Genomic DNA, 17,054 nt, shown 5'->3' with positions numbered 1-17,054 from the left:
TTTTGGCATTCCGGAGCAGTTGACATCTCTGTTATTTATGTAAATTGCAAACAAAAAGAAGTAGCAAAATTAAAATAAAAATTTTCAGTAAAATATATTGAATAAATTATGAAAAAATATGCATTTATTAAAAATTTAAGAAACATTTCTCATCGAGCTTTTCAATTCAAAATAAAATAACCTAACTCAAGAATAAAGAATTATGTTTCTCTGGTAACTACTCTCAAATTTTTTTACACTGTTCTTTTGGAAACCATAAAGCAGCTTATTTTGTTCATTTTCAGCATATGCATACACAAGAACAAATTCGAAAAAATTAAATATTTTATTCTTATAAAACATTTTCAAATTAATTAGTAGTCCTTTTTTTTTATTAGTATAATCACAGTTGCTATTGAACTTTTTTTATAATGCTAGGATTCCTTCAAAAGAAGGTCAATTATTTAAGATTCTATAACCAGAAAAAAAAATTAAAGCCTTTGTGCTACTTCATACATAAATTTTAGAAATAAATAAAAAAAATTATAATTAATTAAAAAAACCTGTGGTTTCTACTAGAATTATCTCTTGTTTGAACTTTGAGACAACTTATTCTTTATTCAAAAAAGTTTTGAATATACATTTTTGAAGGAAAAAAAACGGCACTTTGGGATTATCCCGTTGATCTATCAATGCTTGCAAAAATGTGCAAATCCTTTGGTGCCATCATAATGAAAAGCAATTTCCAAAATAAACATTCTAATCACATTAAATTTATCAAATAATAATGATGACAAAAAAAAACGTAAGTGTAAAAATATGTAATAACAAACCATTGTAAAAAGAATTAAAACAAAGTAAAAACGTCTATTTTCTTATAATTGTGTTAGAAAAAATCACAGAAGCTATTTTTTCTAGAAGAAATGATTCCATATTCTTGAAAATGTACCACTACACTCTCTTCAGTAATAGGCAAATCCCAAATTTGAATCATTGTGCAGCAGAGTAAAAAAAAAAAACAGTATATTTCAACAACCTAAAGAAAACTAACTAGTGTAGTCAAAGATTACACAGTAAATATGAAATTTTCGGTTATTGGTGCAGAAGCTACCTTTTGACGATAACATCAGATTTGGCTTGAAAACCTTTTATATTTTTTTTTCATATTGATAAAAATTAAAATATGAACTACACGGTATCTGCTACATTTTAGATTTTCAAATTCATGACTAATTCCAAAAATTTGTCATGACTTAACAAAGTTACTATTTTCTCTGAAAAAAACACAAAACCTTTAAAAAAGCATTATAATAGCATTAATTGAAAGGATAGGTAACCAAAAATTTTATAATCTGCATCTTCATACTTATTGATTTTAAATTTAAAAAACAGAGGAAAGAAAGAGTTGAAGCAATAAAATAGCTGAAAAAAATACAAAAGCAAATAATTTTTTCTTCTTTTTTTTATTGATAAAAAAATAATAATAAATACAAAAGTTCTGAAATCACAGAAGTTTAAAAGATAATTTGCTTTAGAAATGTTTTTTCGTTCATTTTTTGAGAGAACACCATAATTTTTAAAGAACATGATAAAACATTTTATATTTTAATAAAATATGACTGTGAGTGGGGAATTTTGTTACAAATTCAAATATTGGGAACATTTTAAAAATTAGATTTTTTGGCAACCTAAATCCAGGACTTTCCATAATTTCTTTTAACCAAAATAGTAAAAATCATGACATTTCATGACAAATTTTGTTCAATACCGAAATTCATGACTTTCCAGGTGCACAGATACCCTGGAACTAGTAAAGAGTAGTTTATTTATAATACAAAACTTACGCGCGGAGTGGATTCACAATTTCTTCCTTCAGAATTCTTTGTACTTCATCATACTCCGCAATGTCGTCAATATTCTTGGGCCTGTGAAGTATGGAATCAAAGACCCCAGTACAGGAGAACATTGCAAACAATGTGGCATCCAGGTAACAAGAGTTGTGGTGACCTTGGATCCCACGATTTTTACCATACAATAACTTCATGTCCTCAGGACTGGATAAGGGAGGCACATCACCAGTAACTGAAGGACAGTCTATACTGCCAAACACTATAAAATAAAATAACATAATTTTCATAAAAATAAGAAATTATAAAATGGGAATTTTGTGAGCATTTTCATAAAAATTTCATAAGTTGGAAAAATTAAAATCATAACTCTGCTCTCCTAAATTGTTTTCCTTAGGTAATGGACATTCACAGTTTTTACTCAAAAAAATGTTAAAATTAGCTTTCTTATTTAGCATAGATTTTCATTGTTTTTAATTAAAATATATATATATATATATATATATAATTAGTTTTCTTATTTAGCAAAGCTTACAAACTGATAATATAAGACATTTTATTATCTAAAAATGTGGTTTGAATACAATTCTTAATTTATTACAAAATAATGTTTCAAAAAAGAAAACATAATACAGATTTTGAAAAAGTGTTTCAGAATTTATACATTTTTCAGAATTGTTTTCAAAAATTTAAGTTCTTTTAAATAGAATAGGATGACACTTACTGTGTCTTGTCTTAATGAACAGATAATATTATTAAGCATCTTCAGAATAAATGAATCTTTTCATAGTTAAATTCCAGAAAAAAATACATATATCTTCAATAAAATAGCATCATTTTCGAAATTTATTTGTAATTCCCCGTTCATCTCATTTAATATCAAATTTAATATTACCTTTGAAAAGAACATTATGTACTCCAACAGCTATAATATTTTTACAAAAAAAAACATTTAAAAAAAAATATTAATTCAGATTTAGATTCATAGAAAAAGGCATAGTTTAATTCTAGCTCCCTGAAGATAGTGTGATTTAAAAGATCACCTAATTTTTATCAGTGTAAGCAACACTTTCGATGAAACACCGATTTCAGCAAATGTTGTGTGAACAAAGTTTGATCAGACAATTTTCTAAAAATGTTCAGATAATTTGTTTTTGGTTGAGTTCAGTAAATTTTGTCAAGAAACAGCAAACATAAAGAATGCATGCGCAAATCGAAAAAAGCATGGAGTCGAAACTTTCCTAAAAAGTAAAAGCATAAAATGTAAATTTTTTAAAAATTAATTTAGTTTAATTAATTTATTTTGCTCAAAAGCATTGATTAATTTTAAAAAGGAAGATAGGATATACTTTGTGCTATGTAGGAGGAAGAAAAAAACCTGAATAAAGCACAAATAAATTACTGAAATGAACATTCAGTTTGAGTTCTTAACTTGTTTCACTTAACATTCACTTTTACTAAAATCTTATGAACATAAAATTAGATAGGATTATGGCAGAGGGAACTGTGGGAATATGTCTCCCTCAATAAAATTAGTAATCCCTTTCAATATTTCAGACAGTTAAACAAAATCTTTATGAACCATTATTGATTTAAATTCATCTACAAATAAGGTTTATACAAAGTTGTGAATTACTTAAAAAAAACATCTCCATTAAAATAAAATGCTTGATAGTTCAAAGCTTTGGTTAAATTGAATTATAAAAGGCATTACCAAACAGCAGGTACATAATAACAATTGAAGATCAAGGGGAAGAACGGTTTATGTCCACAAAAACAAATTTCAAGGCGGGTAAAATCTGATTTTCAACAGCACTGTACGGAGAATAACTATCAGTATTGGAAGAAATTTGCTTTCGTGGAGGAATTTTTGATGGAACTTTCCCGCATTTGCATTATAGAGGAAAATCTTTCACGGTTAGACAGAGGGCAAGGGTACTCAAACCCGTGATACGTCTACCACTGAGGATATTTTATGTCAGCACTGTGGTCGGTGCAAGCCGGATGTAGAATTCGTATCAACCAGTGATCGGTGAGATTCGAACCCGTTTCACCTCATTGGAAGGCAAACGCTTTTAATCTGCAAAAGCAACCGGTGGTAATTTTTGTGAGAAATGGACATAAACCCATTCGTCCCCTTGATCTTAGTTGAGGAAGAATAAACTCACCTGCACTTCTTCTTTTTTCTGATTCAAGGAATCGACTATCTTTTTTGCAATGAGTGAGGCGAACAAAAAATGCTTTTCTGGGTGGACAAGTGAAATATCTTTTGCCATTAAATGTACCGTCAGTGCAACTCGAACTCTCTTCTTCCTGAAAATCAATTTATTTAGATTTATATTATAACACCATAAAAAAAAATTTATTTTTTTAAAAATAATATTGTTTATAATTAGATTTATTTTGCTTTACTATTTATTTTGCTTTATAATTCAATTTCTTTCGCTATTATTTATAATTGGAATTTTTTTTGCGTTTTTTTTTTAAATAACAGTTTTATAGAATAGAATGTTCTCCATCTTTGTGGAAAACAAATATTTTTTTTCCTTTTCACCTAACAAGTGACAAATTAAGAAACAATACTTTTCAATTTGCTTTTTGGGGAGACCCCAAGAGGGAACCAAAGGGTAGTAGAATGTTAACAGTGAAATTAAACCTTTACACTGGAAAAGGTAGACAAGATTAAGTTCAAGCCTGTATAAATATATATAGATATGGAAGAATTTACCCCGACCCGCCCTTATTTAGGGCATACGGGTAAATGTTTATTAAAATCAAAAAAAAAAAAATATCCAGAGAACAGTAGAAACATAAATTACATAAAATACACATCAGACATGGCAACAGCCCATGAACATGGCGGGCGTAGAACAGCTAAAATCATGTAAGGTGCTAAACATTAAAACAGCAATATATTAAAAGTGTCAATTAAAAGAATAATTTAAAAGAGCAATTTAAAAGATAAACGTGCAAAAATTACAAGAGAAGAATATTGTAAAACAATTAAAAGCATTACTATTAAAACCAATTAAATAGTAAAAAAGTAAATAACAATAAAATTGGAGCAAGTAAAAGAAGAATAGTTTATAAAAGATATAAATATATATAGATATATAGATACATATAGATATATATAGATATATAATGCTTAAATATAATGTCGAGAAAGATATAAAAACGCTCTTTTCAAGGTCAAATTACTTCTTTTCCATCTAGCAACTAGAATGTAAACTTCTCATTCTTGGGCTTCCGGCCCTTACCTATATAAAATACTATTTTACTATCCATGTTCCTGTATCTATGTTCAACAACCACCAGTTACACTATGAGCTTATTCTGTTAATGCTTTATATATATCTATAAATAAAACACTGTAAAGGACCAAAAAAGAATTAAAGAAATACGAAATTTGCTGAAAAAATAAATAAGTTATATTAACTTTGCATAAGCTGCAAGTGTATAAAACCCATAAGATATAAATACAAAGATAACAAAGGTAAAAAATAGAAAAGAAAAAAAAGTTCAAAAAGAAGAAAAATTACCAAAAGTAACAAATTTATTTTTAAAAAATTCATTCAAAATTTTAAAAGAAATGGAGTTTTCCTTATTCTTTTTAAAAAACGTTTCTCCTTTTTATTTCCTTTCTAGTTTTCTTTGTATTTTTTTCTTATATATACATATGCATGTGTAGAAATATTCCTTCTCGGGGAAATAATCATGTGGAAATTATCATGCTGGTTTTATTAACAGCGACAAAAACATAAAGAACTAAACTACATAAAACATAAAAATAGACATTTACTAATCACGTGACTTTGTGCTGCCATCTAGGTATATTTCATTCTGAGAACTATTTCAAGCAGAATCAGTATGTGTTTGTATGTATATGTATACATGTATATATAAAATATGTTAGAATGAAATAACTATACATAGCAACCACATTGATACAAACCAATAAAGGTATTTAAATAATATTTATGTATGATAAAATCCAAGATTTAAAAAAAAAGACATTAGGTAATTGCACTTACCATTTCAATTCCAGCTACGAGTTTTCCCCTCGCTTCCGGAATCTCCCCGATCCATCGAATGACACCGTAGCATGGGCTGTTGTTGATCATTACTTCTACAACTGAACCCACTTCCAAATCAGAAATGGAATGGTGAGACATATAACTCTTTCGCTCCATTCCTCCTAAAAGATACAAATTTTATTTACTGCTCATTGTAAGGCCTGCCCAGATGATTAAAAATGTTAACTTTATTCTGCTATTCTATTTCTGCATATATTTAAAAATTATAAAAGCAAAATATATAATACTTTTTTCATAGATAGTACATATTTGCACACACATGAGAAAAGTATCATATATATTTTTAATACAGTAGAACGCAATTCTATAAATCACAATGCTTCTTAAACCAATATTAACTTTACAATCTCAAAAACAAACCAAAATGAATCAATTTGTTGACTTGTTCTAATGCTCTTAAAACTTTAAATTTCTTCAGTAAATAATAAATATTTAAGGGCATATTTTTGTGTTATAAAGTATTTCTTATTTAAAATTTTTTAAAGCATTCATATAGATAAGTTCCAAATACATATTTACATTTTTAGTAAATAAATATTATATGTGATCCATATAACACAAAATTCTATATAAGTCAAAACTTTACGTATTAAGATTTGCATCATAAAAATCTTCAACAGTATTATTAATTTATGACTAAAAATTATTTTACTTACATACAAATGATAATGCCTATAGTTTAAAAGTCAATTTATTACATTTTAAAATTAGCATACTCTCTAATCTTTATTTTTTAACTTACAACAAGAATGTTAAAAAAACAATAAATGACTTTCCAAGAAACTTGTATTTTCTTTTTTTCGAATTATCTGTTTTGATAATATTTGTGAGAATAATAATGATGATGATTTGATTTATACTTATATTGATGGAAAAATTCAAAAACAAATTAAATTTAAAAATATATCGGTAATTTTTAATGATTTTAGTTTAACAAACACCTGCATTGTCACACTGTTCTTAGCCCCTTGTAACAAAAATTTCACAATTTTTTTCTGATGGCTCCTCCTACTTCGATACCAGACAACCTGCGTGTGAAGTCGAAGACTTCAAGGTAGAACAGTTTAACGAGGACCATTATTAATTTAGACGTAAATTAATTTATTTTTTTTAAAAATCAGTGCTGTTTAAAATAATATTTTAAAAAAATCACAATTAGTTTAAAATAATGATTTGTTTTCTTATCATGCCAACCCTGCCACTCCCCTTCCATGCGTGACACCACTTACATGGTAACATTATTTGTACCTTTTTCTGTTAGCATTTCATAGAGGGGATTAACAGTGGATACAGTAGTGCTGTTGTCATCCTCCAAGTGAGTATGCAGTAGGTCTGGGCTCAGGCAAGACTTCTCTTCAGAATTAACCGGTATTCGTTTGCTTCCTGCTGATGGGCTGCTGTTGATTAGATTAACCCTTCCATTTGTGCATTCTTCACCTTTTATGAAAGAAAGTTTAACTTTATGCCTATACATAAATAAAATGTGAAATAACACAGACAAAAGATCATTTTTGTAATATAGTATACAGATGAATCGATTTCCAAAACTGCCTACAGGGTATCCGCAACATTTTAGATTTCTATGACTTTCCATGACTAATTCCAAGAATTTTACATGACTTATTGAAGTTACTATTTTCTCTGACAAAACACAACATTGCATTTAAAAAAGCATTATAATGACATTAATTGAAATGATAGGTGTAACCAACACAGTTATACTCTGTATCTTCATATCAATAGATTTTAAATCTAAAAAACAGAATAAAGAGAGAGTTGAAGGAATAAAATAGCCGGAAAAAAAATACAGAAGCAAATAATTTTTTTTCTTTTCTTTTTTTCTGCAGAATGATATTCTAAAGATACTTTTCTTGTTAATCAAAAAGGAAAGAAATACTCCAGATTTTTCCGTTCTCATTTCAGAATTTTAAAAAAAAATCGCCAATGACTGGCTTGCTTCAGCTAGAATTTGAAATTAATAAAATATAAAAAAAAAATAAAAAAATGGCAAAAATTCTGAAATCATAGAAGTTTAAAAGATAATTATTTCTAAAAATTATGTCTTTTCCTTCATTTTTTGAAAGAACACCATAATTTTTAAAGAACAAGATAAAACATTTTATACTTTAATAAAATATGACTGTGAATGGGGATTTTATTACAAATTCAGATATTCGGAACACCATGAAACTGGGAGGGGGGATAAATTCCATTTTCAAAATTACACTTTTCAGCGATCTAAAACCATGACTTTTCATAATTCTTTCTTCACAAAAATAGTTTATTGGAAAATAGTCATGCCATTTCACGACAAATATTGTTCAATACCGAAATTCATGACTTTCCATGATTTCTCATGACTTTCCAGGCGGGCAGATGCCTTGTCAGTTATCCGCAAGAAGTACAGTAATGCACATAACGTTACCAAAATCCAAATTCTTAATAACCTTCCAGAATTTATTCTCAACTCCAAAAAGGAGAGATCACAAAATAATTGAATAGAGCACTTCACATAAGATGGTGTGGTTCTTTAAGGACTCATAATGCTGACGATCTGAACAAATTAATACTTGAATTCCCGCAATTTACAAATCGGTTTTAAAATGTGAAGAAAATTTTCTACATTGAAATAATATTATATTAAAATCATCGAGATTTTAAAAAACACGTTCAAAACTTTAGTTATAAGTGCCAAGAATGCTACATTACCCTACAATAATGGAAGAGACACTATCAGTTTCTGACATTTTTTTAAATTGGTCAAGAAATACTTAAAGGATTAGTTTGTAACTTTAGAGATGTTTAGTTCATGCGATGTTTCATACTTAGCAATAAAATTTAAAGCTTTCAGAGGTTTGGAAAACCTACAATAAATTACGAAAGAAACAAAGTATTTTTGAACACCCTATGCCAGAAAATCAAGCAAAAAAACTTGTACCGATTATTTTAGTTCTTATTGTTAATAATTGCATAAAGTTTTGTAAACCTAGAGCTAATATTTATGGAAATATGGACATTTTTATAAAAAATTAATTTTTTCGCCTTACGTTTTTTCGTTATAACTTTATAGACATTCAAGGGAATGAAACAAAATGTTTAGAACAATGTAAGATTTAACTACAAAATTGTCGACATAAAATTTTAAATAAATTCGTTAAAAACTGCGCCAGTTATGAGCATTTAAACTAGTTCTTTTATACCGCGCATGCACTGAAAATTTTTTTAATAAGTTTCTTCCAATTTTGTAGTGAATCGTATTTGGCAACTAATAAAAAAAAATTCGATTTGAATGTCTTATAAATTTTAAAAGTTTCAAGGAATTTTCTAAGTACTTTTAGTCAAAAAAAAAAGTTCAAAATGATCAGAGGTTTTTTACAAATTTATTTTGTATCATAAGACAAAATTTGGCCGAGAAAGCCTGGTTGGTAGGGCACTGGGCCCATGTCCAAGAATGCGTGGGTTCGATATCCGCCGGCCGAAGATTCCTCGTGCAGTAAATGGTCACTGATCCACGTTAAATCCATCGAGTCTCAAAGTCCTCCATGTTCCCATAACAATAATAAAAAGTTAAGTTACAGTTTAATATCAAGGAAAAAAATTATTTGTAGAAACCTCAGAGGTGCAGAGTTCTTCCGGAGGTAGACAGAAGAGAAAAATTCTTTTTCGCTAAAATAAGGCAACACATTTCCTAACAAATACTACAGCTCGTATGAATAGTGAATGAACTACAAAGACTTGCTATAACGACCGGACTACATCTACATACACACATTTGTGTATATGAAGCACAATGCGTGGCTATTAACTGAGATCATTACAGAACGTTCAGAAATCGTAAAACCTATTGTGACGACTCTAATAAATCGTAAAACGATCATTCATTTCGATCATGACATTTAATATTTCCTGTTGCTTTAGGCAATTCTGGCAGATTTACAAAGAGCGCTAAAAAAATCTAATGATTCAAAGGGATTATTTCAATTACGTTAATTAATTATTATTGCTAAGCTATTATTAATTTAGTTACAGAATCAGATACAAACGTGCACTCTCTCTGAATGCGACAGATATGAATTTTTGATTATCAAAATATGGGGAGTAGCCACAATCGGCTAAATACGATAGTTTAGGACCCCTTCACAAAGATGCCAATTGCTCCGGATTCGACAGTCCCGCAGTGTACTGATCTTAAAGACACGGTTCCCAGTAGAACACAAGCATCAACGACTGAGGTCAGTTAGCGGGTGGGTGACCACTTTGATCAGCCATCGTAGGGACCGAGAGGGGTGCGGCATCGGTCCTCGTTAAACTGTTCCACCGTAAAGTGCTCGGCATCGCGCGCATCATCTGGCTACCATAGAAGGGAAGCCATCCCCTCTGTAGAGGATCAAAATTGCGACGGTATGTCTTCGAATCATCCTCAGGGATGTTTCCCAGACCGTCGCCCATAACCCATTGTGCACCTCAAGTGCGACGTAAAATAAAGTACCTACCTACCTGTTCCGGATTCGACAAAATATTTTAAAAAGACGGTAGAGTGCTACAAACTAAAATACGCAGATTTCCGGTTAATTTTGCAAACATTTTAAAAGGCTCAACAAGGGAAGCGGAGTATTACATAAAGCCTTTGAATTATTTAGAAGTAGTGGTAAGTAAAAACCCTATAAATCAAATTTACTAAACCAAGAATTTTACATTAGATGGCTACCACTTGCCGTCCGGAGCATGATAATCACAATTTTTGCGTATCTCACTATATTTTGGGAAGAGCTAATCGAAAAATGTTAGCACCAATTATGAAAAACGTTTCTCCACGGGTGTAACACGAAAAAAACATTTTTAATAATTGTTAATTTATTTTCATTAATTTATTTCATATCCTCCTATCTTTTTCGCACCAGCTGGGACATACGGCTTCAAATCTTTCTTCTTTTTCTTCCCCTTCCTTTTTTTCAAACACTTCTGTCTTGAGCCAGTTCTCTAGCCTCCACCCATCTGGTTTAGGTTCGCGCAGATCTTAGTGCATGTATCTTTGCCAATTTAGACCCGACCTTCCTCTTTTCATTTTTCCGTCCGGTGCCTAAGTAAGGCTTTTTATTTTGGTTTTGAGTAAGTTCCAACAATCAGCATCTTACAAAAGTATGAAGCAAACAACAGCTTTAAAAACATTTATGTTGACTTTTACATTCGAAGCTCTCCAAAATTTTTAAAGTCTTCTGAAACAGCACAGAACAGCTTCGTTACAGTTTTGATCATAACTGGCTCAAAGGTATCACAAACTTAAAACAGGTTTATATCATCGCTGGCTCAAAGGTATCCACTTATTTAGAATTTATTAGATTTTGCATTTATTCTCGCGATTTTTGTTTTTGTTAATTTGATTTGCATATTTATAATTTTTTTTTTTTTTGGTTTTCTTTTCAAGAAATGAGGTCATTTACGTAATCAAGATCATTTATGGTGGTGCTAAAGTTCCGTTTTTCATAATCTAGTCAACGACAATCATGGATAGAAATCTAAACAGTACGTATTTCTGTCTGTCTGAAGATCAGTAAGTACTCATTATAACTCAATCCTTGCCATACGTTAATTATAAAGGTTTTTGATAATATTAACTTGTCCCAATCGATTGAATCAAAAACCTTACTGACAAGGGCGCCGGCAGAATAATATGAAAGGGGGTGCAACCCTCTAGCAAACTACCCCCCCCCCCCAAAAAAAAACTTTTTTTAATGCATTCTGTTATTACATTTTATTTTTTAATACATATACTTTCATCTGTTAATTTTTTTCAAGATACATTTCTGCATTGTTAACAAGAAATTTTTTTTAAAAAAGTGCGAATTTCTTGTACTTGCAAATTTTGCCACGGGAAACTGTATTGATGGTGCTGGCTTAGCTGCTTACTTTGAAACACAAATACTAAATACAAACCGTAGTTTTGTATACTAACGTGTTTGTGCACGCTTACACTTATCATTGGTATTTATTGTGTTGATGAAGTTTTACAGTTGTGAGAAGTCAGTTTGTGTTATACACCTTTGTTAAACTAAATAACTAATAGAAAATATAATATTATTTATATTTTATTAAATGAAATTTAAAAACATAGCTTAGATATCTGCCAAGTTTGTGCATGCTCAGTGTGCATAAGAAAAGAATCAACGATGGCTCAGAATTCATTGAAAAAGTTATAAACAGATTTGAACAGCAAACAAGACGATTACAATTCTTGTTTGATTAAACAATTTTTTAATTGTTATGTATCAATAATTACTTAATTATTTGTTTTTGAATTCAAATATTTTTAATAAAAATTTTTTTTAACAAAATTGTTTTCCTGTGTCTCTTTGTTTTTAAAAAAAGCCAGGGGGTGCAAGTGTACCCCCTTGCACCCCGCTGCCGGCGCCCTTGCTTACTGAAATCCATGAAGCTTAGTTATTAAGATGAAATTCCACACCAAGCTTTGTTCTATTGTACTCCAAAGAACAAAGTTTTGCTATGTAGTGTGCTGTTTCGGGAACGGAAACCAGCTTGTTCAACTCGTAAATGTACTTCAATTTCGGATTTTAACCTTTCTGAAAGAACTTGGCAACATATCTTTCCGGGTATATAGAGGAGATTTCTCCAATTTTCACATCTTGCGACGTCACCCTTTTCTGGTATGTTAACCAGCGATTGCTTCTTTCCATTGACATGGTACTTTTTCATACTTCCTAATGATATTAAAGAGATTTTGAAAGTGCATGGATCTGGATTCAAATGTCAGTTTTCAGTAGTTCGAGTCAGGAGCAATTCGTTTCCTACAACTTTTTCAGTTTTGTTGCCCTCGGGTTATCCTTAATCTCGGCAAGCGAAAATGCACACACAAAAAAACAGACCACTTTAAATAACTTTTGATCTGATGGTCGGATTTTCAATTCCTAGGACTCAATCTGAATGGTTCAAGGGGTTGAATTTAAATACGCTAATTAATTAGTGCAGACGATCTAAGTTGCGAAATTGGACACTAAGACGTTCCTTCTCTAATTAAACATACCTTCATATCGAGAAATTCGGATTTCTGAAAACCAAAACATAGGGAGTAGCCGGTGCGAGAGATCCTAAGTTTGGACTCCTTACTGGTAATTTTACATTTTGCGTATTTCGCCATATCTCGAGAAATTTTTAAATGAATTGAAAAAATTTGACAGACATTCATTTATCCGAAGACAAACTATACAAGAAATAACTTGTAATAAATATTTATTATTTTTTATTATTTTATTCAATATTAGTCGAAAATTTTTGAATTGTAAGGTATACCATTTTTAACATCATTTTAAAGAACTTAATTTTGCATAGCAAAATACAAAATTTGAGACAAAATCGGTCAAATAGTTCCTGAGAAATCAAATACAAAAATGTCGTATTTTAAAAATTCGATTTCTCGGAAACTATTCCGTTCTATTTTCAATCATCGAGCAAAGTGGCGCCTTTTAAATCATCAAAATTAATTTCTACATTTTAATGTAATTTTAGACTGCGTTTCTGAAAAGTTTCAGAAGCTGCTGAAACTCCAAACTATCGAACATTAAACTTAAAACAGCCAAATGGAGAGTTATATGTAGTACAGGGGGCAAAAAAATAAACACATAAATAAAAAAATAATAATAATAAAATAAATAAACGGACCAACCTTTATAACTTTTGATCTAATGATCGGATTTTCACGTTTTAGGACTCATTCTTAATGATTCGAGTGATTGACCTCAAATATGCTACTTAATTGGTGCAGACGATATTTTAAGTTACGAAATCAATCAATAAAACGTACTTCGTCTAAATAAACATACCCCTTTTTCGACAGATTCGGTCTTCCGACCCCCAAAGTACAGGGGATAGCCGCAATCTGGGAAATATATTCCCCGTAGTTAGGTCAGGAAAGCGGTCCAAATTTTAGACACCTTAACGTTAATTTTATTCTTTGCATATTTCGCCATATCTCGAGATCAAATTTTTTGCACACAATTTTAGAATTCGTTTATGGAAAGATAATTCCATGCAAAAAAATAAATAAATAAACAAATTTTAGAACATATTTACAATTTTTTTAAATTATTTTCTCAGTAATAGTCAAAAAAATTTTGAACAGTTAAGGTACATAAATTTTTACATAATTTTACATAGCAAAATACAAAACTTGAGCGAAATCGGTGAAATAGTTTCTGAGAAATCGAATTTTAAATATACCGCTTCTGTCTCTGCAAAATTTGCAACTAGAAAAAAAAATAAAGCAAATTTTTAGGATGATAAAAAAAATTTTGTTAGCACTTATTACCAAAAATATTTGTAATAATATTTCTATACTTAAAATGATAACTTAAAAGCATCCTTTCATAAATTTCCACTGTAAAATTTGTATAGTGTTGTAATTAATATTTGTCTTTAAAAAAAAAAAACATATTAACTTTAACCCATTTTAAAGCTTCGAAACATTCTTTTCTTTAGAAAATTGCACCTTCATTTTCAAGTTTACAGTCAAAATTAGTATAGAAAACAAAATAACAATCAGAAACTTCGAAAACTAAATCCGAAGTTCTACTTACACGAAAAACTAAATTATCATAAAGTTACGAAATTCTTATTTCCTTCCAAAAATTAGGAAGGTAAAAATGGTAATGGGACGCTTTTTAACCCTAAAACATAATTAATCTTCTGCGTAGATAATCCTGCTTTTATTCTTTTACCTAAACAGTCAAAGTCACAGTTGCAAATGCATAACCAGCTGTAAATACTTAAACAAATCAAGCGTTAATCCGACTTAAAATAGAAGTTGAATTATCATTTAAGGTAACAAACTCCTCTCTTAATAAAAATAGGTTAACATGACACATTTTTAGCTTTGATCATCGCACTTTATTTTTATCACAAGATAAGTGAGTAATCAATTTTTTTTTTAATACAGAATGAAATAATAAGTTCATACTTTGAAAAACTGAAGTGACACATCAAAAATAAGTTAAATAATTCTTTTCTAAAAACACACTTTTCAGACTAAGATGAGATAAACAAAATGTAGAATAAAGGTCTGATGCTTACCAAGGGATCTTTCTACCACAAGTGAGGAGGATTCTCCGATCTTCTTTTTTCGACAAGGCAAGGAGCCAAAATTGGTACCTGCCAAAAGGTAAGGTGGAATAACCTTTCTCTCTCTCTCTCCTGTCTTATAACGTTTTTGTACCAATCATATACTATTTTCATAACACTTATTCATAAGTCACCTTATTGCTAATTCTAAAAACGTCAATACGAAAGCTACATTCCCTGGCTAAATTATTATAAGATTCTATGCCAAATCTTAATTATCGGTATACAGCTTTATTGGTTTGACGTGACTGAAACCAGTTGAATTAGACGAAATTCGGTGATAGGATAAATGAGATGATATATTAGATAAATATAGAATATTTAATTATATTAGTCTAATAATTTGGTCAGGGACTGTAATATGTGAACTTATGGAGCGACTCTAGCTGTTTTAAGTTGTGTATTATGTTCCTTTTTTAAAAAAATTGTGTGTTTTCTTGCTTAAATAAAAGGTCTTTGTAAGTACAAAGATTAGCATTTTCCACTACGCACTGAACTATTCCAGCAGTTCTCGTATCTTGGTCTAATAATAAGACCACGGACTGCAATATTTTTATAAGTTGTTCCAATGCTGTATTATCTAGGGTCATAAAATTCCTTGATTTCGATCATTTTTATTCAGATTCACCAAATTCCCGACATTTAAATGACTTCTAAAATATTTTAAGTTATTTGTCACGTCCCTAGATAATTCTTTACGGCTTCATATTTATAGCCTTACTTCAAGTGTAAGGCACTGAGCGAAAGAGCTTCCTAAATTTAGATTTCGAATTTTTCTCATTAAAGTTAAAGACACTACTTTTAATTTATTGCTATGAAATAAAAGCATCCTATTTTGTTCCTCAAGTAGAATAAAAATGGATTCATTTGTTTATTTTAGCCGATCACTGGTCTAGTAGTTACTGTACTGGACTACGGGACAAGTGGTTGTGGGTTCGAATCCCACCGTAGGCATGGATGTAACTTTCTCTCTTATATATATATATATATATATATATATATATATATATATATTATTTATATATATAGTCTACGTGATCATAGGAAGAAGAGGGGAAAATATATCTTTATTTTCAATGCATAAAGTATTAAAAAAAAAACATTTTAAAAAAAAATTATCGTAAAATTTTAAATCAACGAAACAATCTCAAGAAAAAAATAAACATAACCTTATTTTCGATGTAAACTTAAGAAAAGTGGAGCGGATCGAAAAAAAAAATACTTTTTCTCATAATTAGTCCGAAAAGATTGCCTATTTTATTTTATTTTATTTTATAACCGTCGTTGAACAGCCGACCCAATTTTTCGCGTTTACTACTACTAATGTTCAACACCGTAGCATTGTCATTTAGAACCGAATCCAGAAGACAAAGGAACTCTTGGATCAAGCATAGGAAGAAATTTTGGACTTTTTGATAGAACTACTCCGCATTTGCGTTACACGGAGAGGAATACCACGAAAACCTCCCACGGTTAGCCATACGGCAAGGTGACTCCAACCCATGATCCGTCTACCATGATCCGTCTACCTATTTTACGTCAGCACTGAGTTCGTTGCAAGCCGGATGCGGAATTCGTATCGACCAGCCAAAGTTGGGATTCCTCATTGAAAGGCGAACGCTCTATCCCCTAAGTCAGTATTTCCCAAAGTGTGGTACGCGTACCCCCAGGGGGGAGCAGTTTAGCAGGGGTACGCGTTCTAATGCGAAATAACTTGCAACAAACGAAAATTTCAAAAACTTTTATTTTAAAACAAAGATAGTCATGAAAATTTACGATTACGTATTTTTCAATTGGCTATTTTTTGCAGAGTTAAAAGTTAATAATGAGTGGTGTCAACAACCAGCTTTGATTTTTAACATTTGTGCAATTTTTATAGTAAAAAATACATTCATTTTTTATTAATGGTACACAGCGTTACGAAACATTTAGAAAGGGTACACAAAAGTTTGGGAAACACTGCCCTAAGCCATCACGGCTCAAAAGATTGTCTATTGTAATG

At 30.1% G+C, this 17,054-nt stretch overlaps 1 protein-coding gene across 2 annotated transcripts in view; it reads right to left on the bottom strand.

The window, feature by feature from the left end:
• CYLD (ubiquitin carboxyl-terminal hydrolase CYLD) overlaps positions 1–17,054 on the bottom strand; it is a 77,916-nt gene that overhangs the window by 21,304 nt on the left and 39,558 nt on the right. Inside the window, exons 6-10 of one of the 2 annotated variants that reach the window (XM_021148454.4) lie at positions 15,005–15,082; positions 7,172–7,360; positions 5,861–6,024; positions 3,995–4,139; positions 1,824–2,088 (exon numbers count right to left, since the gene is read on the bottom strand). In XM_021148454.4, the coding sequence (XP_021004113.1) occupies positions 1,824–2,088; positions 3,995–4,139; positions 5,861–6,024; positions 7,172–7,360; positions 15,005–15,082 (841 nt within the window). The remainder of the gene's footprint in view (positions 1–1,823; positions 2,089–3,994; positions 4,140–5,860; positions 6,025–7,171; positions 7,361–15,004; positions 15,083–17,054) is intronic. The other variant, XM_071179379.2, reaches the window with a different exon arrangement.

The sequence above is a fragment of the Parasteatoda tepidariorum genome, chromosome 1 (genome assembly GCF_982258835.1).
Source record: "Parasteatoda tepidariorum strain Cologne lab strain chromosome 1, Ptep-v5.0, whole genome shotgun sequence".
Lineage (NCBI taxonomy): Eukaryota > Metazoa > Arthropoda > Arachnida > Araneae > Theridiidae > Parasteatoda > Parasteatoda tepidariorum.
Note: the sequence above shows the minus strand (reverse complement) of the source record. Positions and strands in the feature narration are given on the sequence as shown.